At 35.8% G+C, this 9482-nt stretch overlaps 2 protein-coding genes across 2 annotated transcripts; one reads left to right on the forward strand and one right to left on the reverse strand.

Annotated features, from left to right (window-relative positions):
* The first annotated feature begins 258 nt into the window (after positions 1-258).
* LOC123209435 (bifunctional nitrilase/nitrile hydratase NIT4A) lies at positions 259-3562 on the forward strand. The gene is made up of 4 exons (XM_044627499.1): positions 259-650; positions 930-1223; positions 2145-2426; positions 3173-3562. The coding sequence occupies exons 1-4, from the start codon at positions 341-343 to the stop codon at positions 3322-3324; spliced, it is 1038 nt and encodes a 345-aa protein (XP_044483434.1). The 5' UTR covers positions 259-340; the 3' UTR covers positions 3325-3562.
* Positions 3563-5803: 2241 nt separating this feature from the next.
* Positions 5804-9031, reverse strand: LOC123199990 (uncharacterized protein At5g41620-like). The gene is made up of 3 exons (XM_044615060.1): positions 8035-9031; positions 7834-7959; positions 5804-7442 (listed from the first exon to the last, which is right to left on the reverse strand). The coding sequence occupies exons 1-3, from the start codon at positions 8479-8481 to the stop codon at positions 6087-6089; spliced, it is 1929 nt and encodes a 642-aa protein (XP_044470995.1). The 5' UTR covers positions 8482-9031; the 3' UTR covers positions 5804-6086.
* Positions 9032-9482: the final 451 nt, after the last annotated feature.

A 9482-nucleotide genomic window follows, 5' to 3' on the forward strand; every position in this document is an offset into this window, starting at 1 on the left:
TAAATATAATAATTTCTTAAACAAGATAGAAAAAATATTCATTCATGTTCAATAAATTTTTAAAAATTAATATTAACACTTCCCAATACATCTTTATTATAACATTTAAAAATGATATAAAATCTTTTGAAGGTTAAAATTAACACAATGTTTTGATAAATGGGTGAAATTTTGGTTTTTCTAAACTTAGCATAGAAATATGTAATTTTATCAAACCCTCAGTGGGAAAGTTACTTGGCCTATATGTAGAAACTTCTCGCGCCCAAAACGTCAGCCGAGTCATTTACTGTCACCGGGAACCTCACATTCCACCGGTCCCGATCCCAACACAAACCTCTAAATGGCTCTAGTAGCACCTCAGACTCCACTCTTCGCCGAGGTGGACATGGGTGCCGACTCTTCCGCCCCCACCGTCCGGGCCACTGTCGTCCAGGCCTCCACCATCTTCTATGATACTCCCGCTACCCTTGATAAGGCCGAGAGATTGTTGGCTGAAGCCGCCGGCTATGGGGCCCAATTGGTGGTATTTCCAGAAGCTTTCGTTGGTGGGTATCCTCGTGGCTCCAATTTTGGTGTCACTATTGGTAATCGTACGGCTAAGGGTAAAGAAGAGTTCCGCAAGTATCATGCTTCTGCCATTGATGTACCTGGTTAGCATACTATCTACCTCTATTTGCCAATTAATTCCCATCTGTGAATTTAGACTGTTCTTTGCTGACTTAAACAAGAATGAGTTTGGGATCTTTTTAAAAAAAGAAAGAGAGAATCTGAAGTCCTTTTAGTAAAGTATTTGATAATTGTTTTCTTGTAAAGCTCTCCTTTGGATAAGAAATGTGATATGAGCTGAAACTATCTGTATTTCACTCTGTAATTTGTGGAAACTTGCTTTGTATTTGAAGATTTATGTTTTAATCGTGTATAAATTTCAGGTCCTGAAGTTGAAAGATTGGCAGCCATGGCAGGGAAGTATAAGGTATATTTAGTAATGGGTGTGATAGAGAGAGATGGGTATACACTGTATTGCACTGTTCTATTTTTTGATTGTCAAGGTCATTTCCTGGGGAAACACCGAAAAATTATGCCAACGGCATTGGAGCGGATTATTTGGGGATTTGGAGATGGATCAACAATTCCTGTTTTTGATACTCCAATCGGAAAAATCGGTGCTGCTATATGCTGGGAGAATAGAATGCCTCTTCTTAGGACAGCTATGTATGCTAAAGGTTGGTCATCTAATTATGTTAGCCATTGCAACTGACCTTCACTGAACTACTTGCACTTCTTTATGAAAATGCTTGGTTTAGTTAGATTCCCAGCTATAACAAATTGATTCTACTGTAAACAGACAATAGATGTAAAGATTAAGAGCAAAAATAATGAGAATAAACAGTATTTTTTGTATTGATTCAACCGGCCATCACAATGGATGAGTATTTGCTATTTCTTTGTACACAAAACAATGACAAAAGTGAAAACTAGGACCACTATACTTGACTAGCTTTTGAGAGGCCAGACTCTCTTCCTATATTTCCCCAAAATGCTCAACCCTCCAACCCTGCTACTGATCTGGCTTCCAAGAGGCCAGTCTCTCCACAAGTGTTTCCCAAAAATTTTCTTCCTTCCCTCACTCTTATTCACCTCTCTTTATTTTCTTTCACCTCTAACTATCCCATTTATCACTAGCCAACCAGACCTCCCTTCTCAAGTGGTTTTCAGTTGCTTTTGTGCCCCCCAGCCTGATTTGATTTTGTGCCAGCCTCAATTGAATTTGTGCCAGCAGCCTTGTATTTTTTGTGATGGTATACATAGGTCCTAAGAGTTTATTATCTTGATTCTACCTGCCGAGTTAGAACTTATGTCATGTTAATTTTTTTTGTCTTTGGCTTTTTAGCTTTTTTATTTTTGGTTGGGTGGGAAGAAGGTACTCTAGGCATGTCATGTGAGAACTTCAGAATGCTGTTGACTGGTACTTAGAGAGGGAGTGTCTCGTAATCATTATTTTCCGTTGTTTATTTTTTCCACCCATTTATATGATATCATTGCTGCTCCATGGAGACTTTAGTACTGCTTCATTAGTTGTACCTTCTTTGTATAATTAATAATATTACCACTGATACCTCACTTATCAAGCTCACTGGTTGCAGGCATTGAAATATATTGTGCACCTACAGCAGATTCCAGGGATGTATGGCAAGCATCAATGACCCACATTGCTCTTGAGGGTGGATGTTTTGTTTTGTCAGCCAACCAATTCTGTCGAAGGAAAGATTACCCTCCTCCTCCGGAATATGTATTTTCAGGCACAGAAGAGGAACTTACACCAGATTCTGTTGTCTGTGCTGGAGGCAGTGTTATAATATCACCATCAGGAGCTGTACTGGCAGGACCTAATTATGATGGAGAGGCACTCATCTCAGCAGATCTAGGTACATCATTCTCTTCTCTGGTTACTCTCTTGAATAACCTCTGTTGAATCTAAATATTATCTTGTCATATTGTTCATAGAAGCATGTACTGTAATTTATTTATGAGTACACCAGGAGATCTAGTATCAAATTAATTTAAGGACAATAATTAAACCATAAAGAATAGCTAAATCGCTTACCAAAAATATAAGTTTGGTTGGAAAGAGACCCAAAGGATGTATGATGTTATTTGTTACCGCACCTATAGTACATGTATCATCTGAAAATTCTGCATGAATTTTTCATGTCTTATTCTATTGTGGCATAACATTGGCTTGAGTGGATTAACCAATTTTTTGGAACCTTCCATCAAGTATATTTTAGATTGACAAAATTCTTCTGATTAGAGACATTTGCAATTTCCGATGAATCTTCTTAACTTATTTGACCAGATGGTGAACCTGTACTTTTGAGAATATCAGTTAATTATTGTTTGATCGAACTTTTGAATTTAGTGACCATATGGGATAGATACTATTCTGTGAAGGCACTTGAGAATCATTTCTCCTACTGAATTTTTAGACGATCGGTAACAGAGGAATTTCCCCACTTTCCTTATCTTCCTAAATCCTTACCTAGTGCGAGCCAGAAACCATTCTGGAAAACTCTCTCTTTGTTCTGGTTTTTTATTTTATCGTCTTATGACCAAGCATAAAATCTGTTTTGGATTTGAAACTCTGGTTTTGATGATTGTCAATGATACCCAGATCTTGGAGAAATAGCGCGAGCAAAGTTTGATTTCGATGTGGTTGGGCACTATTCAAGACCAGAAGTCCTTAGCTTGATTGTGAGGGATCATCCTGCAGCCCCAGTTTCTTTTACATCAGAGTCAGTGAAAACACAAGCGTTCCAAAAATAGTTGGATCCAGATATTGGTTGGGTTATCATGCATATCTTGGTGGCCCTTTCACTATTAAACAAATGGATTCTGGTCTAATCTGAGTCAAACATGTAATATTGATGTATCTATCCCTTCCAGTCATACCGACAAGTTTCTTTGTAGTCAATGTTGTATGTATGCAAACTGACAGTCTGTTCTGGCATCAACCTATTATTCTGTTTTTCCTATTTGTCAAATGCAAATTGGAGTTTCTGTAGTGTGGTTTGTTGTTATTTCTGCCCCTACCATTTGATAGAAACATGCTTATAAGGATTGGTGGCAATATTTTCTTCTTGGATAGATGCTGCATAACTTTTTAGGTCTGCCTACTTTTCTCTTCAGCCTGTTGTGTCATCTAGATTTCCTGGCATGACTTTTTTGGCGTATTATTCACAAATGCAAGGCTCTTCACAGCTGGGAGGTAGTGGTGAATTGATTGAAGGCATCTATTACTGACTCTTTTTTTGTTTTTTGGTTGCAGATTTGTTTAAAATGTCTTGAGCTCTATACTAAAGTTCTTAATTATTTGAGCTGTTGTAATTGATGCATGTATAGATACAAGGTGGATAGCTTGTTAACCGCTCTGTGAATCCTTTTTGAATAAGTACGTTTCCTTATTCAGTTTATTAGCATTAAAAATGTTCTGGTTATTCTTTATGGGGTTTTCTTTTGTCATCCTGTGGCTGCAACCAAAAATTATCAATTTTCTTTTGAAACTGAGATGATAAGCTATACCTTGATTCAGGAATCTTGATGCTTTGACAATACACCAATTGATTTTGGAGCATATTCCAACCTTCTAGATATCAAATGCATCTAATCTAAGGTTAGATATATTTGTCGTCTAGAACTCAATGGGCTTAGATGTAGAGATGACAATTTGGCTCACAAAATCAAATCTTTGGTTCATTCCTCCTTGGATGAATGGGGGATTCTTGATTAGATGGAAATAGAGATGGAGATGGGAATAATAATGGCTAAAATCCCTACAATTAGGGATAGAGTGAAGACAAGAATAAATATATCTTTAACTCATTCTTTTTTCAGCTCACCCCTTCTCTATTGTTCGTTTTCTTTGATATGTTTCTTAAATATTTATATATTGAATTATTCTTAAAAATTTTAAATTATTATAAATATTTTATGAACTCTAATAAGTATTCTAATATTTTTTTAATAAAAATAAAAGTGTAGAAAATTTTTTTCTATAAAAATATGAGTAAAAAGAGAAATTTTTTCCATAGAAAAAGATCAAAGATTATGTCATTCCCGTATCTAAAACAAAATGCAGACGAGAAAAGTTTTTCTCTTCGAGAACGGAGATTGAGGGGCTCTAACCCAACTGGTCTAGTTGCCTTCACTACTTAGATGCGTGCATGGTACCAAATGCTGCAACTGGCTTTAATGCTTCAATTCATCAACTGGTAAATATTTTATCTTATCTCCAACAAAGTTGAATCAATTCTACAAATTCTTTAGTATGTGATTTGTGCTGTTGGGTAAAAGCCAGAGGCTGTCATATTATTGATTGATTCATGAGCCACCATCATTATTGGGATAGAGAAATCTACCTAAACTTGGAGCTATATGCAAAAGCTGACATGACATATTTAATCTCCTCCATCGAATCCCAAGAGAACATGTTTAAGTTCTTTCTGAACTTATTTTTGCAAAACTCAGATTGTGTCACTGAAAACCAATGTATCCTGCACTAAATTATATGCAAGGACCAATCTTATTACAATTAACTTATGAATTTGCTTTATTTTGAGATTTTTATTTATTTATTTATTTGGGTATTAGGGGCTTGTTTCAAGGGAGATTTTAAATACATAATAAAAACTTAAAAACCAACCCATCCTATTTGGCCAGACCTGAGAAAGAAACAGCAACCTAACAAATAATTTATAGTAAAATTATATGTACTTATTTTAAATATATATATAAATATACACTTACGTATATTATTATGTAATTGAGTTTTATTTTATTCTTAATTCAAAATTATTTAATTATATAATGACACACATAAAATATGATATCTATTTATATAGTTAAAATTAGCACAAATGGTTTAGGGTTCAGGGTGACTCAAACTCAATTATATTGCAAATGATTGAAACTTGGAGGAATTATTAATAGGATCCATATTGGCGTCAGCCAAGAAAAAATAAGACTATCTGCTAAATTACATATATATATATATATATAACTATGCTCCTTTCTTATTCAAACCACCAAGTTTTTCTTGCATAAACTTCATTACTACATACTCTACCTACTAATTATTTGAAAGGATTTTTGCTATCAAAATCCCATGGAGATTCTCAAACAACAACCAAAGTGACAGAAAATTAGGAGATAAAAAAAGGGTACTTATATTTTTGGACAAAAAGGACTAAACTTTAAAGAATTTGTGGAATGCATGATATGCTTTTCATGAAATTCCAACTTCATATGTGGATAAAACTTGGAATCGGTGTTTCTTATATAACATAGTGAAAATGAATACATACTTCAGAACTTCAGAACTCAGAACAGGCTTTTCAGTAGGTTTAGCAGACCTTGCACAATACTTTATTTACATCTTGCCTAATTTCATTAACACACGCTCATAAATAGGAAGATTCTCCAGGAAATTGCAATTTGCAAACAAAACGGTAGTTTAAACAAGGATAAAAAATTATTTTTCCTTTTTTGTCTTCAACTTGCTGAAATCCTGCATTCATTTGATGATTCCACTAGCTTGCAATTAAAGGCATTCCTTGAGTTTCTGGACCTACAGTTCCAGGATCCTGCTGAGGCAAGGATTGGCCCCATTGACGCATTGGACTTGCAACGCTTTGAAATGATGCCATCTTGGGACCGGATAGAATATGGTCTTGAAGATTTTTGATTGACTGGTATCTCTTGATTTCATCTGCGAGTTCTTTTGTCTGAGTTTGTGAAACAATCTCTGCTAATCTTTCCCTGTCAAGTTCACCTGAATGTTCCTTGTAGCTCCAATTCATACTATTAGAAGTTCCTTTTTCCAAGCAAATATTTCCCCATTGAATTTTCTCAATGGATTTCCTCCCTTTGATTCCTTTATCAACTGAGACCTTCTTCATATCATCTTGGGCATCATCACCATAGGCATAACTCCACTTATAGCTTCGACTACTATTGTCCATGTTTAATTCAATGGAGTGAAGATCACTATCAGCCGAGTCATCATCTGCCTCGTGCTCATCTCCATTGTCTACTCCCGCTTCATACTCCTTTGTCTTTGTATTTTCACACGAACTAAATTGGTCTTTCTTCAAATAAGCTTCAAGATCCTTGATTCTCTTGAAATTCGGGGAAATTTCTCCATTTTCTTCTCCTTTTTTGGTTCTCAAGTAGGCCTCAAGCTCATTTCTTAGCCTTTCCACAGCTGCATTTTGCTCCTCAAAATGGTACTTGGCCTCGGAGAGCTTCATCTTGACTCTCTCCTCGCGCAAAACGTCAGCAAGTTGAAGCATCTGCCTCTCCTTTTCAACTTCTTCTCTAGCTTTAACTGACTCTCTCTTTAGTTCTTCTACCTCAGCTCTGTCTTCTCCAATGCCTCTGGCTAACTCATCACAAACTTGCTCCAATATCTCTTTCGCCCTCTTCTCACTCTCTAGTTCTTTCATTGCATTCGACAGAGATGCTTTCGTCTCTGCCAATTCTTTTCCAAGCTTCTTGTTTAATCTCTCTGTTTGTCTTCTAAGCTTTTTCTCTACCTCAAGCTCTTCTGCTGTACATGCCATGGCATGGCGAACCCTCTCCCATTCCTTCCTTTTCCAAGCCGCCTTTTCTTCTGCAAAATGCTTCATTAAGTACTCAACCTCATTGTGATAAGACCGCTGCTCTTTGATCAAATGATCAACTTGAACACGAGCCCGATCAAGCTCAGTCCGTATCGCTGAGACAAGAGATATGCCTAATGAATGCTGTTCTTCAAGACCCCAAACACGATTCAAAACTTTCAAAAGCTCCTTTGATGCGGTTAGGCCATTACTAACATCCTTCAAACGGGTTTTAATTCCAATGATGGATCCACCATGAGTCTTACCTCCTGAATGAGCCTCTATCTGCATTATTATAAAAGTACATTTTTCCCTTTCATTTTCATACTTAATAATCTCCTAAAAATCACAAGAAAACAACCCAACGGTCGAAATACTTTTAACAAATTGTCGAGTCTGAAAATTAGACACACCTATTTATAGATTTATCATTCCATAAACAACGAAAAGAAGCTGCAATGCACCTCTATTCTCAAGTTGTACATATATATAATTGATTGCAAGTTGTCATGGTAATTTGTGGATGTGAATTGGAGATAAAAATGAAGAAATTTGCGATGTTCATGGGAAATAGTGATAACTTTTTGAAAATCTATGTAAAATTATGCAATAAAACAAGATAGTGATTCACTGAAAACCAGACAAACGAGCACATTTAGTATATATTGTCTTGTACCTCTACAACACTGGCATTGTTCAGAGAGTCCAATGTCCCACCAAAGTTATAATCAGTAACTTGAAGCTTCTGAGAAATTACTGAAGTTCGTCTCCGGCGTGCACTGCCTCTGGATCGATCCAGTCCCTGTACAATTCAACAAATAAACATTAATTTTTAATCCACAAATCAGATATTTATATATCATAAACATAATCCCACCTCTGAAATGGGACTGTAAGATGGATCTAACAAGTGGGGAGGCAAAGCACCAGACTGTGAACCTCTCAAAACTCTCTCTTTGCTTCTTAGTTCTTGTTTTTCCAACTCCTCCTTCCCTTTAGAAGAAGGAATTTTGTTGATTTCCCACAAAGTGGCCGCAAGTTTTCGCGCTGAAATCGACACTTCCTTGCCTCTTTCTCCTCCCTGAGAAGGCATACCACTACCGGGTTGTTGCTCTGCAGTTAGCATTGCTAAAGATGGAGACTTTACGCTCGTCTTCCACGTCGGAACGGGCGTGCTAGAGCCACCTCTCTTTCCCACTAGAATTGCACGCTTATATCTGTATTTCTTAACCAACGACGACGATGAAGAAGATGAACAACCCCGCTTCCTGATCTTGCTTATACCTCTACTCTCGGCATCCGAGGTGCAGCTTTGCCATGACATTGTAATATCAACAGTAAGATTGAGGATTCCGCAGTGATATAAAAGAAAAACTCTTGCAACAAAATCTTATTTAAAACATTGAAAACGGGTAAAAGGTGGGCTCTGAAAGTGAAGAAACAGACATGGTGAGGGTGGCAGAGGGGTGAAGTTGATGGAGTGGAAGATTTATGGGGGAGTGAGATGGTGGTGACCCATCAGCGATGAAAGATTTGGAAGATTTAGAAGGGCGTCAGTGGTAAAGTTTGGATGACCACTTTGCTTTATGGCAATTCCAAACTTGCAGCCTTGAATTCCTCAAACAGATTTAAAGTGACAATCAAAGATTCTTCTTCTGCTGCCGTAAATCGATATCTGTAAGCACTCTAAAGATGATAAAAGAAAAGAAGAAAAAAAAAAAAAAAAGAAATAAAACGAAGAAGAGAAAGTGAGGATTTGTCAAAAATTGAATGTTGTTCAAATGATTTGATTACATGTTTGCTTTGGCTTTGATTCAGAATTGTTAAGAGGGAAAGCTAAAGCGATTACGTGCGTATTGGTTTTGTATTGAGGGTTTTCCTTTATTTATTATTGGCCAAAGCACTATTTATTATCAAGTTTAAGTGAGAAGACAAATTCCTACCTCTCCACTTTTAAAAATTTAAAAATTATTTATTTATAAATTTATATTTAGTTAAAAATATTTAAAAAATTAAAAATTTATCACATTTTCTTTTTAATTTAAAAATTTAATAATTTTTTTATCCAAAATTTAAAAAATAACATTTTCCTCCCTAAAATATTTTTTCCTTTTGAAACAACTACCTTAATTATAATTGACAACCGATCTTCATTGTATTTTCTCTCTCATTGAAGATTAAGTGATATTATACATTTTCGTCAGATGAAAATGTCATTTTTGTCTCTTTAAGTAAACAAAGACAATTTATCTTCATCCATCCTAGGTTAGTGTCAAAAAATAATAATAAATCGTTTTTGTTATTTATTATGTAAGTAATATTATT

This window comes from Mangifera indica, chromosome 2, assembly GCF_011075055.1.
Source record: "Mangifera indica cultivar Alphonso chromosome 2, CATAS_Mindica_2.1, whole genome shotgun sequence".
Taxonomy (NCBI): Eukaryota; Viridiplantae; Streptophyta; class Magnoliopsida; order Sapindales; family Anacardiaceae; genus Mangifera; species Mangifera indica.